Raw genomic sequence first — 25,145 nt, 5'->3', positions numbered from 1 at the left:
CATGAAAAATTCAAGAGTCACAGCAGTATCCGAGAGATTAGAAATTCCACGTTTGAAAGAAATCAAATGAATTAATTTGTTTTTGCTACTGAGTTTTCCTAGAGGGATTTTATGACCGAAGAATGGTCTGATTAAAAAGATTAAAAGCGTAACATGATGCATTTTTATTATTTTATTTTAATACACTGAAAAGGAATTGATTTCATAGCTGTTGTCTATTCACTTGTTTCTAAAATTCATTTACTTCTAAAGACGCTGTAGATCATGCAAAAAATGCGTGGGAAGAAATGAAAAGAACACGATTTCACGAAATTCAGGGGTACGAAAATGAAGGATATGCGTTCGGGGATATTTTTTTGAATACTTTCGTAAGAACTTTAATTCATCGACATTCTTGAAAATGTGAAATTAATTGCAAGGGATATATCGTATATTTTTCCAATAATGAACTACATGAAATATCTGTAGTAGCATTCTTCATCAAACGAGACAAACGATCAAGATTGTACGTTTACTGATCGGGGTAAAAGATCGACTACTGTGTAAATAGTAGGATGGTCCTTCGACAGAGAACAGTGACCGATTGTTCTAGGAAAAGGTTGTTCAAAGTAAACTCGATCCAAGAGCAGTCCTAATGGCTACAAATTGATTTAACCGACGGAATTCAGGAAACTCTATATTTGGGTGAAATGCAAGCCTAATGGTCGATCTATCTAACGTGTCAGTGTCAGTTTCATGGGAAAGGGCAAGCTGCTTCTATTTTCCGCGTGAACCCACCCAAACGTCGAGATATAAACATGGAAGAATAAATTAATTCAAACAACTCTCTCTTCTATTCTTTCAATTTTTTTTTCTTCTTTTTTTTGTAATTCTGTTTTAAAAATGATATTAAGTTTGTTATCTATCTAGAAAAATAAAAATATTTCTGAGTGAGATATAATATCGACAAGGGGCTATTGTTTTGGATCAAATTAAAAATCGAAGACTAAATGTACAGTGAGAAGGAGAAACTCGTTTTTTCCGTGAGGATTAAATAGGCTGTCAGTAGCACCGAATGCGAGCTATTCTTCGCGCGACCTTTATAATTCGTTAAATCTTCAAGACGTCTCAATCATCAGAAGAATAGTAGCCTCCTTATTTTGGAGATAAAGAAATGGAAAAGATGAAGGGTGCGTTTTAATTTAGCATTTTGCGTTGTGAGATCTTCAACTAACATCGTGTCCTCTGCTTTCCCTCATCCCTCCACATTCTCATAATTACTTTATTAAAATAAATTAATAATCCGAATGCTTTAATAAATATTTTCAGCTGCTTCTTACGTTTCAATTAATCTTGCAAATAGTATAATAATTTTCATTAAATAATAACGGGAAGAACCAACAATAATGATTAATTATCTGGTACTGAAGTATGATAAATTTTTAGAAAAGATATGTAACTATAAAATAAGCAAAAAATAGTAAATGCAGCGTATAGAAATAAATAGAGGTTCATTCTTAATTTGATTTTCGACGAGATTAAAAATTACTCTTTACATCATGAATTAATATTGGCGACGTGACTCTGACATGTCTGGTATCTTGTAAGAAAGAAGAACCGACGCGATGCCGTCGGTTTTGATTATTAAAAAGATAACAAGCCCTCCGGACCCTCTCTTTACTTTTTCCTACGCTTCCGCTTGCCCGACGGAAACGTCTTAAGCACAAAAGTGCCTGCTGCTCTTAATTCCGCTTAATTTAAGGTCGACGCGTTGATGAATCTTGCCCGGAGGCGATACGGACGGTTTTGACATGATGCTGTACCTACAATGTTACTTCGTGACAGGACTCAAACTCTTTCATTCGTTGTTTATCGTCTGATCAATCCTACTAAACTTTTCGAAATTTTATATCTTCACGGACAAACAATAAAATTAAAAGGGAAGTATGATACCTTTTAAACGCTACGATGACGAAAAAAATGTTGAGCAGAATTCTGGAATTTTTTTTCATAGCGACGATGTTGAAAGACAAAATTCGATAATGTAAATCGACCGGAAAGAGTCGTAAATTAAATATCGTCGCTGTAGCCACAGCCAACCAATATGGAAACGGGAAGAAAAAGAAGAAGTACTAGGTAAGTTCTTAAGTATTTAATTTTTCTATAAAAAGGCCGGCGATAGATGAACATTTTCCTGTCATTAAACGAATCGAGAGGAACAAAGACGTGGATAAGGTCGGAGAAGGGTGAGTTCACTCACCATCACTAATTACTTTAGTCAACCCCCTTTAACCCTCGACGTCCCTCTTAAACCCACCCTCGTCATAAACTGTAGTGAAGACTCGAACCTGAGTGAAACGGCACCTTGCCTTCTCTTCTCTCTATCCCCAACCCTCTCTGCTCCGCGCCACTTCTCAAAGTACAAACCTACCCCTTGGAAAAGCTTTATTATTATCATCCACCCGTACACCGCAAGTCTTTAATTAAATCTCACGAAAGATTCATAAAACCGGTATGATTACAGATACGACAAAGGACGGAACTTAATCCAAAAAGATGCCTCCACGATACAACGTGGAGATTCATTTCTTTTAAATATCGTTTTTATTTATTTACAGGTACAATTTTTATGGAAAAATTTGGAACGAATTTAACTATTCCCTTTTATAACCTTGATACACGGATTGATTCATTTTGTGTTTCAATTTTCAATGAATACTTATTATATTCGAATTCTTATATTTCAATCTTGCTCTCATTTCAACAAGAGAAAATAATTGGATTTGTAATGCTTTAAGAAGGTGCTTAACATAACATTCAAACATCCGGAATACCAATAAGGATTTTTTCATATTTTCTTCAAATTTAAAATATTTTTTAACATCGGACAAATATAATAGAATCGAAAATGACCCAAAGAGTATAGTAAAATCAATTCAAATTCCCATCTGAATGTTTTACAGAGATCTTTGCAGATTCAAACGAAAATAGATTTAATTAATAATTGGTAAATTAAGTTGAAAAGTAGTGATTAGAAAAGAACTCGTTGCAAGAGATCAGGAAATCCAGCATCTGCTGCTTATAGTCGAACATTATTAAGAGAAACAGAAAAGAGGAACTCGAGAGGGAAGAGAAAGCCATCATCGGACAATAATCGCTTTTATGGGTGTTCGTGTGGTGAACCGTGATATTAGATAGCAGCCAAGTGCGCAAAGCCCATGCTCCTCAAATCGCACAACACTCAACATACCCTCCAACAACTTGGAGATTGTTCTTTTCTTTCTCCTGTTTCCTACGTAACGATAGAAACATCTATGATCGAGTTACGTTTTATTGTTCCAAAAATAACATTGTCACTTTCAATATCTCGAAATTCAATGTCACAAAACTCAAATCCTCCGCGCAACTAAAATCCCATCAGCTACTTCTTATTAAGATAGCTCTTTTTACTCACCAACTGACGTAAGTCCGAAAATGAACAAAAATTTGCTCTCCGGACACAAAAATGTCAATGAAAAACACAAAATGGAAGCTCCAAAGATATATCGCTACAATTAGGTAACGTCACTTCCAACGAATTTCCTTCGCTAAACAGGATCGTCGACGATTCTGCTGACCGATGATATTTCAACCCTTTAACAATTTTATTGGGACAGCTCGATATGCGGGAGCCTTTGCTCGTAAAAGAAGAGAGATCCTTGTATCTTCACGCTGGTACTATCAGTTGTTCCAACTAAAGCGGAAGAAGAAGAAGAAGAACCTGAAGAAAGCGACGAAAGAGAGAGAGAGAGAGAGAGGACTCTTTGTATATGCGAAGTCGCAAGAACCGTCAATTTACTGCAACTCCAAAGTATATGTATATATCTACATATATACGTATACGTATATCTTTGTGTGTGTGTGCAGGTTTCTGTGCAGGAGTATACGTGGTCTTTAGATTTTCTCGTAAAACCACAGGCAGAGTGGGCTTCAACCAATGGCAGTGGAGGCATGGCGCTCGAGGTGTGAATTATACATGAGAATATATCCTTCCGTGCCCTTTCTCTCCTTCTACGTTCTCTTTCTCTTACTGCCAACTTCATCTCCGTCTATTCAACCCGTTGCTAACCAATGGTTATCTCTTACCGTTATTTGCGCTTCATCTACATACTGCCATATGCTCGTAGCTATGCAAAATGTATCATCCTAGCCTGGCTATATGTGGCGAATACAAACGGAACACCTTTTATCCGAGAAAGATCACGTGGTTGAATTTGCTCATAGCTATCTCTTCAACTAATCGAATCAGACGGGTTTGAATAGAGAAGCTTAATTACAACTAGACGATTGAACTAATTAGAATATCTGAAGATAGGTGAAACAGAGGTTTCTCCGAAATAATATCTTTCCTGATTTTTGCAAAGTTATAGATGGCTATTTATTCGCTCCATTTCTTCGATATAGCGTGAGAACTCTATGTACACAAATTGTAATTGTTCGATTTAGCTGAGACTTTTACGGTATACTGTTTGAAATTGGAACGAGCGATTTTGATAAGGGACGAATACCGATGTAAGAATTCGAGCGTCATGACTATCGCAGATTTGCTTCAGAGACGAGATGTATCGAGAAAGGTAACTTCTAAATTATACTTATTGTCGTATTACAACACGATAACGAATCAATCCATCTTCTAACATTGTCCAACCTGAAATCCAATTCGACACAGTTCCATCGTGCTTACATAAATTTCATTGAATCACCCAAAGAACGATAAACTATACCACTCTATAACAAACTTTCACTCACAGAGAACAAATGAACGGTTCGAAAATGACTAACAACGCTAATTGTGCAAAAACAAGTTGCATTTATAGAACAAAGTAACTGACACGTATCAGGTATAATAACTTTCCACGATGAAGCGACGATCGAGTAAATGCATGTTATAATTATCCGACATGATAGAAGGAAGCACGATGACGGCGGAATTCATTGGCCGAGTAGAAAACAAAATTAGCGGGAACATTGCCTCACGCATCCCCCGGTTATCCGAGCGGATCGGCAAACTATGCTCATGAAATCAAATGAAACTAACTTACTGCGCCATTTTCTGGGCATCGTTTAGTTTCATTTGCGTCGCCACAGCGAAGCTCTGGCTTGCTAGCGACGGCGAAGCTACGTTGGTGTGTTGCACACGACCCCACGCGTCGATATACGTGTGCAGCTAATGAACTGGCATCGCCCGATTAACCCCAAACCTGGGGCATTATATGCTTCTAGCACCATGTGCAGTCGCGGCTCTTTCTCCTATGTACACTACCGACGCGAGGTGATGATATCTCGCGTGATCACCTCCGCGTGATCACCGCTCACAACTTTAAACTTCACGATTTCGACGTTAGAATAGGACAGGAAATATTACGCGCCTTTAGATACTTCGTTTCTAATTGCGTTTAACCATTGAGTCGGTAATAAATTTAGTTCGCCTGTTTCGTTGGTTCGCTAGTTGGTTTCACTATGGCGATAGTTACACATTCATTTCGTAGAATATTATGAAAGTTACTTAAGGAATTTAGACGTGTTTGGATTTTTTTATGAAAGATACGTAAGATTTTTGATACAGATATAAGATATACAGAGAGATAGAATATATAAATTACTCTTTGATTACAAGTAGATGTTATATGAAAGTAATAGCACTTGATGTGAATGAATTTGTTATTCTTATTTGATTGTAATATATATAACTTATTAATATAATTTATGCGTCGGTTTGTAGAAAGCAGAAAAAGTGTGTTAGAGGAGTAGATACTGTTAAAAACTCGATGCACAAATTCGATATATGAGAAAGATCGCCATAGTTTAGAACAAAATAGTTGTACAGAAAAATGTATCGTGCTGGTTTGCTCACTTTGTCCTTCAATGAAACGATGCATAAAAATTGTGTAAATGCAAAGTTATTAAAAAATATGCGAATGAAGTAAGTATACATACTGTTTTATCAAAGTACAAAGTGTGTATTGAAAAAATAAATTCCTTACGACAGCTCGATTTACGACTCTAAATTGAATGTTTTGTTAGAAATAATTCTAGTATTAGTAGGTAAGTTAATAACCCCTATAAGAGGAAGAATCGGGCTTTCGATGCTTGTACAATGGTGACGCTATAAACGTGCTACGATTGTTAGAATCGCTTTTTGATTACTTTGCCGCTAATGACTCAGAAATGTATTAAATCGGTTTAATGGGATAACCGTTACGATCGAAATGTTTGCAAGGAGTTCAAATAGCCCGTAAAGTTGTTAGTACACGGGACTAGTAATGCTCTTTCTTTCGTTCTAGACTTGTGTTATGCGCATGTTGTATATCTTTTATGTAAAATAGATGCATATGGTAAAGTTTGAAGGCCGATGTATGTAGATACCACGTGAGAGTTGGCTCGGCGAAACCTGAGCATTAGTCTCTATCAATTCAGTGAATGGAATCGCTGGGGAGTGAGAGTAGTGGCTTCGTCGCTGAATTAAATGCTCCGTTGGGACCAGGTTTCGTACTTCGTTAAAGCGACAATTAGTGCCCTAATAAGGTCATTAAGCACCTTATATTCTACGACAACCTGGTCCCCTTACGTCTTCGTACGGATTAATTTCTTAATTATGCGCTCGACTATCAGCGAATATCGAATGCAATCATTTATGACGTTAATTAAATAAAAAATGTAATAAGACTGATCGTATTACAGCATTAATAGATATATCGTGATCTTTTAATTACTGTTATTAAAGAAAATTCCAAGCAAGGTAATTAGATTTTACCTTGCAAACAGTGTTATCAAATAAAATAAATTTACAAATAAACTAACCATTTAATTCTTAATAATAGTACAGCGTGAATCCGAATAACAAAGAAATATTCGCTTCGCTAGCTGGATCAGCAAATTAGTACGCTATTAAGATCATTAAACGCGGTATTAAGCATCACGTTGTTCATTCATGCGGCTGCGAAGGCAACCGCTTGATCATGACAAGCCTGTGTACATTATAATACACGCAAGTTTACCTGAATATGGCATATTTGATGCTATTATCTCGTATAATCATTATTACCCACGAAACTATTTGAGCTTTGACTTATTAACGAATCTGTTGCCTCTAATATTATAATCGATCATTCACACATTTTTTTTTTATTTAATAATTTACATTCACAATTTGTCCAATTTGGACATTTGGTGGAATTTTTTAGCTGTTTGATTATCGTGTGGGTGGCTACTCCCAGCGGGGTACCATCTTCGTGTTTGTTAGGTTATATCCTTTGTGAATTCACACATGTATTGTAATAAGTATTTCAACAGATATTTCCTTACCTGAGAATCCTTCAAGCCGAGCTTCTCAGCCAATTTCTTACGATCCGGCTTGCTGATGTACTTTTGTATCTGAAACCTCTTCTCAAGGCCACGTCTTTGAAGGTCCGAGAAAACCGCTCTTCTCATCATTCCTCGACGAGGTTTTCCACGTGCGTTTGTTGCCCATGGAAATACCAGGCCAGTGCTCGTGAAGTCACCCAGTCCACCTTGAATTGCACCTGGAAACGCTGTCCCACCACCTGGAGCACCCGGATGATGACCTCCAGTTCCAGAACCCGCAACTACCGATTACATACGTTTTACCTTCAGGAATATCGCCTTGAGACATAATTTTTATTTTAAATGTTGAGATTGAAGTTATAAGTTATAGAAAAGAATATATAGAAATATCTAACACATAAGAAGTTATAAAAATTACAAATATATTAAAATCACTCTCTATAGATTTTAGTTAAAAGTACTAAAAGTAAGTAAAATGCACAGTAATATAAAAGTGGAAATAGTGGCTCGTTATAGACACTTCTCATGAATATATTATACATGTTATATAAAACATTATGCAATTTCATTAACACTTTAAATGAGACACGACTGTCACGATTATAATATTATATGCACACGAAAGTTTTCCATGGGTATTGACATTCAAATTTTGGAATTAGTAATAATAGTATCAATTCCATATCGTGCTGATAAAATGACGTTTTACCCCAAAAGTATTAGGTGGTGCGAAAAGTTTCTTTCGTTTTATAAGGAAATAATAGATGCACAATTTTATTCTATTTAAAAAAGAAATGGGCCATACGTAATTCAATAAAATAATATAAAACAAAAAATGTTGTGTATCTGTTATTTCCTTATAAAATGAAAGAAACTTTTGAGACAACCTAACATTATATTTTTATCACCAGTACAAAATTGCACTGCACAAGGAACAACCACATATTTACAGACACGAGTCAATTAGTATTGAAGCAACGTGTTTTCTTTTTTAATTTTTTCGTTAAAACGTGGAACCATTCTATCAGCATTTGGAAAAATGTCAATAGGCAAAATTTATTGCTCGTACGTTAAAGGCCCGGCCTCAATAGTAATTGAATCAAAGTCATCTAATAACGAACGGGCAATTGAATCTCCAGATCGTATCTGTACAATATTGCCAAGCTGAGCATGACAGTATTATCTGCGCCGATGATATTTGCACGCACTTGTTGCATGCGTGCATTTTGCTTGTGGCGGTGCATGTACATAATATGGTAGTGCTTTCACTGCACTTCATATGCACTCCATGTCCCATACGAGCCTACCTATAACAAGATATTCGATAAACCCGTGCCCGTGCACGTGCCCGCGTTTATACGCTTTGGCGCCATGTGCGGAAGTTTCGGTTTTAAATGTTCATCGAGATTGTGTTTCCGCCTCGCGTCTAGCTTGTTTATTAACTTTTCCTCTCTCGAGTATCCCAAAATAAATATATAATGACCAATATTTTTTTGTGAATAATTTAACACCGTCCTTCATCGCCCGTTGCGGCTCTTTTTTAACCAGTATTTGCAATGGATTTAACGACTGGAATTAATTAATCATTAAAATATAAATCTACGAGTTGTAAAAAGAGAAGTATTTACCTGTTAAGTAGGGTCCCCTGTAGAACAATTGTTGCAACGTATGGTGCGCATTCGGGGGTAAATGACGCTGAGGTGGCTGATGACTTGGCCTGTGATAAGGATGATAAGCCGCTGGTCTGGCGATTGGTTTCGCGATACTGTAACTTGCAGAATTTTGTAAATTCTGCAAGAACGCCGGTATCGCTTCCGGCGGAAGTCCTTGAAAATTCTCTGCACAAGTACAAGACACATTTTATCGATCAATAAGAAATTCATTGAGCCAAGTAAATCGATGAAGATGTTGCCGATAAAATCGTGTGTAAAGTACGTCAAATTTCCCGTTAATAAGTTGAATGATATTAATTCGAAACACTCGAACTAAGGTGAAAGCGCGTTTTTTACGGACCAGTTCCCCGCGAAACGCCCAAGGTTTCGGATCTTCGCACGACGGATTGCTCAAGTCGTCGTATTCCTTGCGATACATAATTCGAGCTGACACCCCCGACTAAAACCCTCCTCAACAGCTCCAGGCGGAGCCCAACCTCTTGTTGACGCACGCTTCAACACCTCTGATATAAATATACGGATATTTGGTACGTGTGAATCGCTTAGATATATATTTTACCTTCCATTGCTCAAAGAATAGATATATTCCTGCTATATAATTGTTTCATTTAAAAGAAACCCTCTCTTTTTCTAAGCCAAAGTTCTATCCAGAGAATCTGCTTAAAAAGTTTTCGAAGAATATAACAGTTGCCAATTGTACGGACCATGAAATTCCATTAAAAATGAACAAGCACTTGATAAACCGCAGCTTACTCTCGAATGAATAAAAGAGAAAGGAAAGGTGTACACCAATCATTTACAGGCGTCTAAGAGGATCGATAGTCCGACGTGTGTTTGCAACATGCATTTTTTCAGTCACATCGCCACGCCCAATTTAACCGAGCCAAAAAGGATAGCAAGAGAGTGGAAGCGAAGGCGACGTATTTGAAAATAATAAAATAATAGAGCGGCACGGTTCCCGCGTACGTTTCACGACGACCAAGAAACTAGAATCGAACGGAGAAAGAGAGGTTTGCCTTGCGTTCCAACCAGACAATGCTTTAACAATGGCCCATACACGACGTCCTATTGTGCCGATGTACCCCATAAAATACTCATCGCCTTTTATCGTTGTTTTCCTAGCCAGCCAATAAGAGGAGCTGCCTGCCAGGATCGCGAGCCCTGGCCAACTAATAACGGCTTAACCTCCAACGGAAACATTGAATGGGAATCGTTTTTTAAGCTGCTCCACCTCCTTCGAGCCTACTCCCTTCGCGAATACTATTTCCATCCCTTTTTCAATTCTGTCTTCGTTCTTATACGACCATTCGAATCGAGCAGATTAAACGTCGAAAGCCTGTTGAGGATACAAGGATATCCAGGGCACAACGTTCTGTTGTTACAGTTGTAGAACTGTGCTTTTTTCGTCTTTCTTTTTTTAATGCCCGGGCTTAAAGACCCTCCCTTCGCTTTTACCCCCGGATACACTACACGACCGAGATACAACATATCGGTGGTTATTCTTTGGGATTAGGGTATTTGATGCATTATTAAGTAGACACCGCTGCAGGTTTCCCGATGAATGGGGGTACTACGATTTATGCACGGTAGGAAACGATGTTGTTCGATAATAGAGGAACGATGTTTGCCTTAGCGCATGGTTAGCGGGCTGACGTCCCATGCCGGCTTATTACGTCTGACGTGCCAATTCGATCGAGAATATAAGACGGGATAGTATTTCATGCGATACCGGGAATTCGAGTCTTCAATTTTCAATTTCAGTTTCTAATTTTAGTTCCTTCGTGGGTCTATATAGCTCATCAAATTCGTTGGAGTGGAATTAAAAATTTACGTGTAATTAATGTTTAGCGACTGGAAGGAGGTCTGGAGCAATAAGGACAGGTCTGATACTTAAATTACATTTATTGAAGGAAGAAAGAAGGCATATGTTTCACGTTCTAAAGTGCAAATGTTCGATTGATTTTCATTTTGAGTTAGTTTTCGATGATTTACTGAAATATTTGAAAATTGGACTACCTGCTTATCGCAGTTGCCTCTCCAATTTGTTTTTAAACCCACGCAACTTACGATCCAAAGGTGTTTCTAATTAAATTTCTAGCAACGTAGACGAGTTACATCCAAAGAGTGATCGAAAAAGCGAGGACGGAAAAAGAAAGAAAATAATAAAACGGCACGGGGTACACGCATTTCGCCATCCATCTACACGAGTCTCCGGTCGTGTCACGCTCGATATCGAAAAATATCAATAATAGCGACAAACAACAACGAGAAACAGGCGGCAACGGGGCGGTGGGAAAGGGGGGTTGGCGAAAGAGAAGAGCAAGGGGGGACGAATAAAAGCGTGGCACCGGGGAGAGAGACGGAAACAGCACGCGCCACGCACAGCAAAAGAGAGGAAGACGAGAACGGAGAGCGAAAGAGTGCGAGGATCTGGTAAATCGCACAACGATTGGCGAAAATGCTATTCGAAATTTAACGTCGCTCTCTCGTCAAACGCCCATCCACTCCAGACCGTGCGCCGCGCCAACCCCTTCCATACCTAACTCCACGTTGCCACGGCGTTCGTTCGCGTCCGTCGATGAATTTCGAGTTTGTTGCCAATCACTTTTTCGCGCAATTATTTCACAACATTTCGACATGACGTACAAACCAAGCGGACCGAACGATAGTACCCGTGGTCACGAAGGGAGGAAGGGGGTGGATTGTTGGGATGAGTTGCATCAAGAGGGAGTCAGGGGGAGGAGACAGCTCATGGACGCTGGAGGGTCTATCGGAGGCGATGGATTCACGCAAGAGGAGAGGGTGGGTTGGGGGTGGCAGAGGAAGGGATGTAACACATGCACGTGGCACGGTCAATGCATCCGCTATCCGACAAATGCATGAAACCCCACCCCCCTATTTCAAGTGCACCAAATTTCCCCGACTACTCTTCTCTATCTCCCCAACGTTACCTTCTCCTCTTCCACCGGCGCATGGATGCAATCCGCCAATGTTAAATGCAACATTTGCCTCTCCACCTATCTACATTCGTCCACACGTATCCCTCCCCTCCCCCTACTGATGAACCATCTCTCGGTTCTCTCTTTCCTCGTTCGTCTCGTTCCCACTTTTCGGTTTCCTATCTGCTTTCTATCCCACTAACATGGTCGGCACCCGTTTATGTATTTATCGTATGTGCACGAACTTTATCGACTCGTGTCAATCACTCGTTAGTAGTAGGGTGGGGTGGATGAAACAGAGGAAGGGAGGGAAAAAAACGACGGGGATGCAAGAGATTGTACGGTTGATGTACACTGAAGTGGTTCGGATACGTGATGTGTTTTTCGTTTTCTCTTCTGTTTCTTTCTTTCTATTTTTTCCTTTTTTTCTTTTTTTAAAGAATGAAAGAAACGAATTTTCGATTGATTTCATCGCTTGTTTCGACTCGGTGGTCAATGATGAAACGATTCAAGAGAATAATGGAACGTTCGTTGTAAGCTACGTTGAAGAAGTATTTTACGTTAATAAAATAACCGAAAATATAATAGGATGATATAAGGATATTTTCATGGTACAGTTATGTCACCGGTTTGGTCATAAATCGGAAGGTTCGGTAATAGGACGGGCAATTTCGTGACGACGTCGCCGGAATTACTGTGAATAAGGAAACGCGATAAGAGGCACGGTAATACATCATTTGATCCTGCCGCTTGTCTAATATTATAGGCACCAATCGTAAGGGCTTAATATTGGGGTGAAGGTAAGTGGCGGACCAGCTGACGTCCTGCTCCACCCTGCACGCACGCTGCGACTCGTCTTGAGGGTGTGCGGATGAGATTTAGGGACCGACGACAGAAGTCTGCCGGCGACACTGATTTGTGGTGAGCTTTGTTTCAACACTCTAAATGCTCAGAGATGACTAAGATTCTTCTGACGTGCTCGTTAATCCGAAACTTATCTTCCTAACTGATAACTCTGCGAAATTTAATTAGAGATGACGATATTATAACCGACTACTTACTATACCTTATTCGAAGATTCTATTAAAATTCTATTAAAGCAGCCTTTAATAAGGATCGCTAACAGGTTATAAGGATCATTAACGACAAGGATCGTTATGTAAACAACGATTGACGATCTTGTAACTACTTTTTCAAGTATTATTATTCCTGGAAAATAATTATATTCAACAAGACGACGTTTTAAGATACTACTCCTGTTGTTCCTACGTATATCCTTTATCTAACATTTAATATAAAAAATTGCACATCACTGTTTAACATAAGCGTATAAAAGATTCGCTATACCGTCTTTTTCAAAGAATCTATTCTCCAATCGCATCTACGGATCGAAAGATACCAAAGCTACGTATCTTAAATCTAAAATCACAGGCGATAAACGCGTGCCATGTCTCAAGTTAGAACAGTTACCCGAATGCGGTCGCCTGTCATGATTGCCGCCAAGTATAGCGTTGACGCTGAACTTGAGCTGCGGCTTCTCCTTCTCCTGGATGGTCCTGCATGCGGGTCCTAAGCACTGCTCGTCGCCGCAGGAACAGGCGGTCGTTCTCTCACCTATCCTGTCGACGACACGCTCGACCGCCACGTCTCTCTCCCCTTGAATCGTCATCTCATCGGACGTGTGCATGACGTTTCTGCATCCAAGGTCGTACCGCCTGTCCGGCTGTAATGCCGTCACGCGTTCACCTCCTAGAATTCCATCATCCTTTTCCCTCTCGCCTTGAAGTCCTCCGTCCATCTCGATACTTGTCGGATCCTCGTCGATGTTCGAGTTGCACGAATCCACCGCGGAACTCGATCGGTTCTCGATCCTCTCGTTACAGAGCCTCTCCATCGCGCATAAACGATCCACGATTACGTGTCCGTCGATTCTCTCGTTGTCCACGTCCACGTACGTGATCTGACTCCTCTCCATACCATCCTTCTCCCGTAGAATGTGCATGCGATCGTTCTGTCGATCGATCCTCCCGGAAGATCCTCGTTGATGGTCCCTGCAGTCGATCATCGAACTTCCACGATCCGAGCTACGTGCACCGGTGGAGGACCGTTGATCCAGCTGATCCTGATTCGCGCTCGATGGCGAGACCTTCTCCCTGGAAATCCTCAGGTTCGCCTCGCATTCTCGTTCCCGCTGTCTCGCTACCAGACTCGCCGCCCAGTTCAAGGTCAAGCTGGTTAAATCGGCACCGGGCGACGCCTTGCTCTGGAGCAAGTTCTCCATCAAAAACGGCGAGGTCATTGCACTTTGTTGCAGATTCTTCAGCATCGCCGCTGACGAAGGAAACATACCACGGCTGTCCGTCCCCTCTTCCCCCCAAACTTCGTTTCCACCGATTGGTCTTCTGTTTCGATCGCAGAATCGTGTTGTTCTCCTTGCAATAATGGTATTGTCTTTGACAATCGACAATAATATTTGAGCTGATATGGATCACAAATACATTTCCTTTCGTTCACTCAATCTGATACTTGTATCAAATGTACTATACATTAAAGTCGTAGTTTCTATAGCTACTATCTACTCAAGAGCTTTATACACAATTAAACACTCGTTGCTTTCTATCTAGGTCAATGAAATCCTCGAGTTCTCCGGCTCCAGCCAGCGTAAACAGCATCGATAGCTCCAACGATATTCGAAATCTACATTACACGCGTATCTTCGTCATCTTTGCAAAACCAGCAGTGACTAAACGAACATCACTATATCGTCCCTCGATCCATTCGCGCGTATGTCCGAGTTCTCGCCTCGAATCGATGCGTTAATCGAAGCACGCGACCGCGGAGCATGGCATGGTCTCACTCAAAAATCACAGAAACGTTCGATAGAACCGTAGACGCGTGTCATATCACTTCGCAGGTAATCAACCGCCACGGAACTGTCACGAAGGTGGTTACGTCGTGGAAGAACGTGCGATTTCGGCAGCGGAATGTCAACTGACGTGCATGCGAGCGCAGAGAGAGGGATAGAGAGAGAGACAGAGAGAGAGAGAAAGAAGGGGTGCCCAGAGTGTGGCAGCGCAACGTGAGAGCGTGCAACCCTCGAATGAAAGCCGACAAAGGCATATAGCTAGCTGTGTTGCCCCTTCCCCGTGAAGCGGGATTCACGAAACAGCCCCCTTTAACGTATAGCCAGTGGCTTGTGGGTAATAGGTAGAAGAGGGTGTAGAAGGGAGGAGGGAGTGTGTAACTCTGTACCCTTGCCCCTTCTCGATGCCGTTCCACCTCTTGGAGAAAACCGGCGTGCAAACCGCCCCTTCTCTTCCCTCTTAGGTGAGATAATACAGACTATAAGCCGAGCAATTCGGGGTTTGGCTCGCTCGGTAATGCCGTAATAAAATCATACTCCCATCAAACGGCGCTGCGCGCACCCCCTTTAAAGGTAACGAAAGGGAGACGGAGAAGGCGGAAAAGGGACGGAGCTCCGGAGAAGAAGGAATGGAGTGGGAAGGCCACGGTGCACAGTACAGAGGCAGGGGTGGCTTGCCAAGTGGCAAGGGAGGAAAAAAGCTAGGAGACTCGCATTCCTTTGGTCCTAACGATTGGATTTTATTTGACGAAGCAGACCAACGGTCCGCCCAATCGGCTGCTTCGAGGGTAGTCCATAGCCACGCCTACTCACCCCTCTGACTACCGCGCGTGTTTTCTCTCTCTCTCCCTCTCTCTTTCTTTCACCCCGTTCTTACTCCCTCTTGCTTGCTCTCACCCTCTGTATCCTTCTTCTTCTCGCCCCTTCCAGATACACATACATACGCGCTACACAACTGCGCGCACAGTTTTGCTATGTCCTTTTCGCTCTTATATTCGTTCGGTTTAGCCACCGGAGCCAGTAGGGGTTGCCGAGCGGTTCTCTCTACACCCTTATCAACATTATTATCTCTCACTACTATCGACGCCGCGGATGTACGTGTGCCGTTTTATCGGCGTGGTTAGGTACCGTGGCCCGTCTATTGCTGGTAACACACTGACGCTGTACACACGCGGCAGCGTGCGCGCGCGTGAACGTACGTGTTGTACGAGATCGTTTCGCCCAATGTGATTTTCTTGTAGGTATAATTGCTTCGCCGGCCACTTTTCTCCTGCTTTAAACCGCTGCTATAACGATTATAACGATTACGCTGCCTGGGTGTATGATTATAACCGCTATAATAATAATAATAATAATAATAATAATAATAGTAATAATAATAGTATTAATAATAATCAACCGACTTGGCGATTGTCCACGATTGATCTGCCGACCGAACCAACTCGGCTGCTTATCTTCATTAATATTTTTCTTTCACCTTTCTTTGCAAATCTTAAATAGAAATCGCAAAACATTAAACGGGAATTTAATTTTTCGTAGGAATTGAGTTTTTTTGTTCAATAGCCTTGATATGAAATCACGTAGGTATCGGCATTCGATTGTCCGAAATCTGATTTTCGTCCGTATACGCATCCAGGCACGCGACACACACACAGAAGTCGTCGCGTTTGTCCGGCGGAAATGTCGGCAGGGTTAATCAAATTAATGAACACAACGATCCCCGGAATCGGACGTTGTCCGTGTACGTTGACCGCTTCCGCGTCGAAGAAACAGAGACAGCGTACGCGAACTACACTAAATCTTGATCGATCGTGTCGGAGTCGGGCACGCGAACTACCCCGTGCGATATCCCGTTGGCACACGTACTCCTTCTCCAACGAATCATCGAAACACACGAAAATAACAATAGTCGGGTAGAAAAGAAGTAAACGAGCTACGCTGGCGTAGAGAGAGAAGGTAACAAGGGTGGGTGGTTTAGAAAGGTTGGTAGTCGGGAACATATTTGGGAGCTTAAGTAGAATCGTCGTCGCGTAGAAAGGTCCTAAAAACAGGAGGGGTGGTTCCATCGGCGATGGTTCTCCGGCTTTTTCTTACACGATTTTCCAGCCTCTATAGTGGCGTCCACCAGCGGCGTTGCCCGCGCCACGTGGTGGTGGAGGGTAGTACAGCCAACGAGAGCGTACCGCGAGCCACCCTTTCCTCTCGATTCGACCCCTCGCACCCCTTTGCGGAGGGTGGGATGCCACGGCCACGCCTACCCTTCGGAATCACCTCTACCTCGTCGACGTCACGACTTATCACCCTCTCAGCGTAGATGGTGGTGGGTCGCCTCGTGTGCAAAAGGGGCTCACGGGGGTGGTAGATGAGGGAAAGAGAGGGGCTGCGGCAGTGACGAGACGCGACGAAAGGTATACGACGTTGGCGATGCTCGAGGAAGAGGGACCAAAGGCGGTGAAGAAGGAAAAAAAATAATGAAATGAACATCGCGCGCGCGGCTTTCTTAAGGGTGGGGAATCGTGGAATTATTATAAGAGTTCCGGGGTTGAGGTTGCCACGGCTTATATAAATTGGAGGTGGATTCGGCGAGTTGTGTGCAACCTCTCTGCAAAGTGTCTCCGGGGAAAGAGGGATATTCCCGGGAAAAAGATTCGTTTTGTACCAGCGGCAGATAATTATTCATTCAACCAACCACCTTGGAATGGGATATCAAAGTTTCAAAATGGGCGAATAATACGGTTTTTGGGCGCGAATTGTTCACCCCTTTCTCTCTTTCCTTGCCTTTTTTTCATCACGTCCCTCTTTTTACGATTCTTTGGAGATAATAACTTCCTCCGTCCGTACATTTTGATCGTTGAGCTCTTACGTTTATGATGGTAGGCGAATTCCAACCGTTTTTAACGAATTTAAAAACAGGTAGTATTTTTTTACTAGCTTCTTAAGTAGTTCATACGTATAATAGTACGAGTCGATGAACCTTACAGTTAACGTAGTCGTAGACGCAAAAGTACAAAATATTCCTTCTTTCTTCTCTCTCATAATACCAATTAGTTCGTTAATAGCGCGACTTAATGAATCCTGCAATTAATATACCAAGGATATGAAGGGGGCGGGTGTCAACGAGACGGAAACTACGAATCCCCTACACTTGCCGGTACCGCGATATTACCCCAATTTGCATCTTTGAACTTTCCTGCTGCCGTGCCCGAAACTTCTTTACGCTCCTCTCGCCCACGCTAATGCTAATCAGGCAACCGCCTCGTACAAATTGATATTTAAGCGGTAAGTTCTACAACCGATGAGTTGTCCGACCAAGATCAAAATTCTTCCCGTTAACATGTAAAGTGGCGGCGATAAGCCGACGATTTGCCCGCGATGCGGAAACTTGCGCGTTTTCCTATTCACGAAGGACGAAAGCTTCAAAATCCAGTTGAACGAAAAAAAGGGATGATGGCGTAAAGAAACGGAAACTTCGGGAACAGGATACAAAATAAAGTAGCCTTCGATTCGACACGTTTCTCGCGTAACATAACAATTTTGCAGAATATCAGAAAAGGGACAAAGCGAGGAGCGAACGTCTCGCGTCGTAAGGATAATCGTGGGGTGGCCCGAGTAATAATATTATTCTGATAGGGGGCAGTTATGAGCATATGACGCCATGGACTTATGTCTCTTATCCCATAACAACTTTGCCTATGTGTACGTGTATATTTTCCATCGCTGTCGATACTATTCCAAGCGAACAGTCATATGCGTATGTGACGCAGTTATTGTTGAGCGCGTCCGATACGAAGAATCGCGCGTGAAATCGGCTTTATTGAATACGTTCACCCCCTCCTCGATAACGTGGCATTAAGTACAGGTATCGACTTCTATACGTCGTTCTAATGACTTGTTATTACTGTACCATTTCATATATGACTAGGGATCTCTAAAAAGAAGAATCGATTTTTTAAGATTCAATAGCGGTATCAGTAATTTGTTTCTTGAATTATATTTTTATCGATGTATATTTGCCATGAATCAGTTGTTGTGTAACATTAAACGTAAGAATTATAAAAATAAGAAATATACGGAATAACTGAAGTTCATATTACTACTGATATAACTGAAAAAGCAATCACATAGCTCATAATTGATCATTTACGTAGCGATTACGTAATATCTCTGCCGACAGATCATCTTGAATATTTATCAGCATAAACAGTATGTTCAAACAGCACTCTCTCATATCGTTGAATTTTGATCATCTGTTTGATATTCAAGTCGTAATTCAAATAGATTTGAATGTGATACAAGGAAGATATACATATATTTTATACAGATAAACATACTGATCATCTTAAAAAATTCAAGGAAAAATATATTACTAGAAGAAATGTGTTTTTATCATACTTCTCTTTTTTAAATTACATATTCAACATTCCCAATATCGTTAAAAAACATCATATATGCATTGCATTTAGATCTTTGAATCCTGGAGGGACACTTTGTAGGTGTTCTTTTTTTTTAATCTATTTGAATTGTCAGGCATTGAATCGTATCGAAGCCGATATTTTTTGATAATAAACGACGAAGCATGGAACTGTGAAAGCGTCCGTAGCCTCGCGCGAGAAAGACGTATCGAGTAAGTTGTTATATAGGTGGGCGGGTATATAAATTGTCACCTAGCAGTCGCACGTAGGGGCTGCTGCTACGGGTTCGAGATTGCTTTGTTTGGGATAAAGAACGGTAGGAGAGGAAGTCGGTATAGAAGGATAATAAAGAAGAAAGCGGTGGAGGGAAAGTAGAGTGGCCGGGGAAAATCCGATATCTTGGTGAAATGAGAACTTCGCTGCTATATCGATGTACATCGTACGTACCCCCGTGTACACATCCTACAGAGAATCGAGACTTTCTCTTACTTTGTGATTTTTCTTTCTCTTTCTTCCAAGAGAAGAAAAAAACGTGTTTCCAACGATCGATCATGAACCAAATTGAAAGAATTATTCAAATGTAATGGAACTTATTTCGTTCCTTTCTGAATTATTCATACAATAGATACGTTTATGAAGACGATTTATCGCGATAAAACAAACAATTGTTGGAAAAGGAAGGCTTCGAAATTTACATTTATTACTTGTGTAAAAGATATTGCTAAAGAATTTATCGGCGCCATAAAACAGCTGTTAAACCGTTACTCTATCACAAAGCAGGCATAAATCCTAATTATAACCATCAACTCGTAATATTCTAAAATTCACCGCCGACACGTAGTTTCATTTCAAACTTCCATACTGTTATTCCATAAAATTAAACAAAAAAAAAAGAGAGAGATCAACGGTAAACGGTTGTACGATTTATTTGCGAAAATTTGTTTCCAACAAACATAACAGCCATACATATAGCCCGCGTAAGCTTGAGGGACTAATTTGTCAAAATTTTAATTAAATTCAAAAGCCTGGCCGCGTTACTTCACCGAAGCAACAGCTCGAAAATTAATTCGTCCTGCTTCCCCGCGTCGCAACACGTATTCTACGATACACTTAAATAGGATCTAAAAAGGAATAAACATAAAAAAGACAAAGTGGAAAGAGAAAGAACAGAAATACAAAAAAGATAGAAACAGGAATAGAATTTCGCTCGTCGATTCTCGTACGCACTGTCGTGTACACGGCGGTCACGTATGTCGTTCGAAGGAAAATGTGATGGAAAGAAAAGGAAAAAAGGCGACATTTCGCTGTTTTACCCGGCCATACTGAAAGGATCGACAGAGAAAGGGTGAGAAAACAATTTCCAGCCCGCTCGTGCTCGGCCTTCAAAACGGCGCTCGCCGCCATGCTCATAGACACGTTCGCGCCGTTTTTGCCTGGCGTCCGGCAGCTCGAAAGCTGCTTTTAAAAAAGCTCCGCGCGTTCACGGTCATGATTCACGCTACGAATCGGTACCACGAAAGCTTCCACCACCAACCTCTTGCGTGTATTCATCTCCCCGACATCGTCCAACCCGTGGAACGTGTATCTCGCGCAAAACGGTCTCATATGAAACCTTCCTTCACGGATTAACTCTCATGTTTCTTTTGTCTGTTAAATTGTTTTACAATATATCGTGTATACGCGTGTGCTTTAAGAAATATTTACGATGATAAAAGAGATGAAATTCTTGAAGTTTTCATTGAGAATGTTTCTTACGATGAAAAGTACCTTTATGGTAGTTCAGGTAAATTTATAACATAGCAAAGCTAAAATCGAGTCGTTGAAGCGATCAGAGAGAACGAGTAGACCATCCTCTTCGACATGAATGTCAACCATAAAGCCCGAACTTGTCGGTCCCTATGAATAGTCAAGAACTTGCACGATTAATCGAAATACGGATCCTAAATCCCAAAACGTGTACATCGAGGACACGTTCGAGCAGTACCCGATTTCGTATTAATCTAGTCGAAAATCACGGGGGCACCGGTGCGCGGCGACACCGAAATGAACGATGAAATTACACAAGCTGTCCACTATCCAAGGGCAGGTATCAAGGCGCGTTGCAAATTGTTTCGGCTGCTAGCAACCTTCCCAGTTTCCGCTCGTTGTGGGATATGTGCGCCTTGCGTGACACTTCAAACTCGAACTCTCTCTTTCTCTTTGTCACCTTCGAGGGTAAGCAATAGCGAGCATATGGGACAGAAAGGGAGAAAAGTGACAGAGATCAAAGAGGAACAGAGAAAGACAGAAAGAGAGAAAAAGGGGAGGAGAAGGAGGAGACAGAGGACTCGAAGGGTTCGTGTTAATTAATATCACGTCACACGCGTTGCCCGGTTAAAATCTGTCTCCGCCTCCGCTTTGCCGGAATACTTCTCTCTCTCTCTCTCTCTCTCAACCGCGCGCGTGAGCGCTTTCAATCCTTTCTGTCGTTTCTATCGCGTTCCTTCGCCGTTTCTCGTTCCTCCACGGCCTCGACAGTTTGCATAGGGAACGCGTGTGCGTATACAGGACCGTTTGACACCATATACATACACGTATAGTGTATGCACGTATACAGCGAAGCCGAATAAGCGGTAATCGCGGGTTCGCTTCCTCCAGCGGCATTGTTCTTGCCGTTTCGGCATCGTTTGACACACGCGGGAGGGATTATACGCGTACCCCACTTTGCGCGTTTCATTATGCAACTTTCTGCACGTGAAATTAATTACGCTGTCACCGGTCGCGCCTGGTTACTCCACTACTTACGACGTTACAAAGGGGAAACACGCTGTAAACGTTCAGGAGTTTAATCGATGATGTGCCCCTTTTTGCGGCGCGCCTTACGCGTTCCTATAATTAATCCCTGATTTATAAACGTTCGCTAGGGCTTTGAAACTTTAGAATTGACGAATATACGATTCTATAATATCGTTTCACGTATCTTCCATGTAAAACCATCTTTAAATAAATATAGTAATTCACGGTAGTATTCGAATACTTGGCATAGAAAACTGTTTCGTATAACGCACGTGATATATTCATAAAGGAACAAATGCTACAAATGCTCGACTGCTCCCATGAGACACTCTATTCTATGTATAACAAATACTCGACCACATTCGTGAATCACTCTACTCTATTCATAACAAATTGAAGTGACTCAAAAAATAAATACTCTCTTTCAAGGAAATCTTGCACTCTCGTGTAATCTAATTATTACAGACCCCTTAAATTATAGAGTCTCTTTTCCCCAATCAATAGCCGTATTTTTATTTCCGGCGGCTTTATAAATTCGCGCGGCCCTTTTCTATCGGCTGCCCTCGGTCGCTTGATAAATTAATAAAAACTATAACCGAACGATATCGTATTATGCCACGGCTTAATTAACCCCGATACCTCACTCGTTCGTTCAACATTTTCTGTTTGAAAATCCCGATTGGAGGACCGAGAGAGAGAAATATCGAATAAGAGAGAGAGAGATGATGAGAAGGGAATTAATTAAACATACCGAGAGAACGAGCAACACCCAGGACCGAGCTCACCGTCCGCACTAATCAGTATCGTGGGAGGATTTAAAATGTGGTTTTTATGCCAATTACACGCGAATCGAATGGAAGCCGACCGCGATGGATACAGGGACGGGGCCAAGTGCTAGAATGATGCGGTCCAGGCCTTTATCGGGCAGGACACGAACGGGGATATTCTGTGGTCCATTCACAGCATCCGCGTTGACGCTTTGATCATTTGTTTCATGGCGGGCGATGAAAGCGTCGGATGAAGGCGATGACAGCTAATGCGCCGTGAGGGCCACTGCCGTCGCTGTTTTCACGGCGGTAAAATCCAAATTCTCTCCCATCGTCTATTTCGCTCCTCTTTCTCTCTTTCTTCCTTTCGTTCCATCCCTGACGCGTGCATACTTTGCCCCGTTCGAGGCCTGTGACCTTTCCCTCCAGCAAGAACATGTCTACTGGTTAGCCTCGGACACCTTTTGCGAAAATAACGTCGCGACCCCGCGAATTTGTCCAACGAATCGTCAAATTGTTATTCTTCGGTGATTTGTATCGTTGCGAATGGATAGAAGAATTGACGATATTTTACAAGTTTGCCTATTGATGTTTTAAAATTTTGGTATATTAGAATATATTTCTGTCGGGAGCTACGAGAGAAAATGCGATACAGCGAGAAGAGATAGAACTTTTAATTGGGGGAAACTGAATAAAATTAGATATTAATTAATATTAATTAATTAATAAAGAAGACTACACATACAAAGATGAAAACACGTTATTGTGCTTTACTTATTAAGCTTTAAAAATTCATGACATCATTCTGTAAGTGTTATTTTCTGTGTTATTTTTAGCGAATAGTTTTTAGAGAAGCTCATCGCCCATAATATAAACATAGAACAATCTCATAAGAAAAAGTATGATTCAGCTTCTTTCCTCCTTACTAGATCTATCCGCGAATCAAATAAATTGATCGCGATTATCGAGGAGCTGTTATATCCAGCGGGGAGGAAATCGGTTGCAGAGAGCCCGTGGCAAATCGGGCCGGGTTGGCCGGCACCGAGTGGGCTAGGAGAAAATCGTAGGATCAAATATCCGGCGTGCTTTCACGGTACGCTTCCCTAATTTGTATTGCGTATGGCAGCGGTGCCGAGATATTAGGGGCAGTTATCGCAACGTATTGCTCCTAATCGTTCTGCCCTGACGGTAGCTGGCGAGGGCGGCGAGAGCGTGGAGGAGAGAACGAGCGTGAAACAGAGAGACCGAAGAGAGCCGGTGTAAAGAAAGAAGGAGAGAAAGGAGGGCCGTACGCGTCGATGGGGTGAGCCAGGGAAAAGAGGAAAAGAGCGAAAGGGAGAGCACCAGCGGGGGTGATAAAGGGGGAAGAGAGAGGAAGGAAAAGTGGGAGAAAGAAAGGAGGAGGCAAAAGAGGCAGAGAGCGTGGAGAGAGAAAGAGAGAACGATCGGGGAACACAGCGTGCACTGGTGCTTTTGACAGGCCGATGAATTGAATAATCGCAAGTCGAGTCGAGGGGGTCCGCCAAATCTCAGTGCCCAATACGTCGACAGATTATAGATATAGGTAGCCGCGTACGTACGTGTCGCGTGTATCTGTATGACCAGGGTCCGGATTCTTGTGTCGGTGCGTGCGTGTGCCTGAATAGGCGAAGCTGATCACGGATTATCAGGTTTGTGGAAACAAGTCTGCCAAGTCGAGGGTTAACGATATTATCGTGTACCGCGTGCGTACAGACACTTTGACGTTTCTCGTTGATCGGTTTCAACTTGTCGATGGTTGCTATTTTCTCAATGGTAAGCAGCCCGGTTACGTAGCGATACCGCAATAATAAGAACGATAGAGAGGGGAAAAGAGAAGCTGAACAACGATACGCCAGCTTTGAAATTCGATTCCGTAAAAGCGAATGACGTTTCGACGACGAATGTTTTATCGGGTGCACCTTTGTCTCGATCGGTGTTGATAGCGTTAATCGTGAAATGTTGAATTAGAAAAGTTACAACGCGACCGATTACGTATGTGTAATTTCGTATATGTGACTATAATGGTAGAATAATTTATGCATTACACAGTGGGATGAAATTAAATTGGATTTACTTATAGCATTAATTCGTTCAACACGAAAATTCACGAATTACGCGGTTCGACAGTTCGCAAGCTACGAACGACGTCTGGCTAGCACGTGGCCTCTTCACTTTTACTGCTTCTGTTTTGAACGTGTAGCCAGCGGGAGGTAGCGCGATCCCATAATACGTAGGGTTTGATTTCTTATTGTAGGCATACGCGTAGGGGATCTGACCGAGGAAACGAATACGTTTGCTTTGAAGTTCATAGCATGCAAAACGGAAATACTATTGGAAGATAAGGAGAGAATGGGAAGCATTAACCCTTGAGG

The 25,145-nt window shown here is 41.8% G+C and overlaps 1 protein-coding gene across 1 annotated transcript in view; it reads right to left on the bottom strand.

Annotated features, from left to right (window-relative positions):
* The window catches only part of LOC122573282, a 40,532-nt gene that overhangs the window by 10,663 nt on the left and 4,724 nt on the right, over positions 1–25,145 (bottom strand). Inside the window, exons 2-4 of the mRNA XM_043739397.1 lie at positions 13,406–14,367; positions 8,952–9,161; positions 7,324–7,604 (exon numbers count right to left, since the gene is read on the bottom strand). Of these exons, the coding sequence (XP_043595332.1) occupies positions 7,324–7,604; positions 8,952–9,161; positions 13,406–14,282 (1,368 nt within the window). The 5' untranslated portion in view covers positions 14,283–14,367. The remainder of the gene's footprint in view (positions 1–7,323; positions 7,605–8,951; positions 9,162–13,405; positions 14,368–25,145) is intronic.

Source organism: Bombus pyrosoma, linkage group LG12 (assembly GCF_014825855.1).
Source record: "Bombus pyrosoma isolate SC7728 linkage group LG12, ASM1482585v1, whole genome shotgun sequence".
Classification (NCBI taxonomy): Eukaryota; Metazoa; Arthropoda; class Insecta; order Hymenoptera; family Apidae; genus Bombus; species Bombus pyrosoma.
This window is presented reverse-complemented; position numbering and strand designations above follow the sequence as displayed.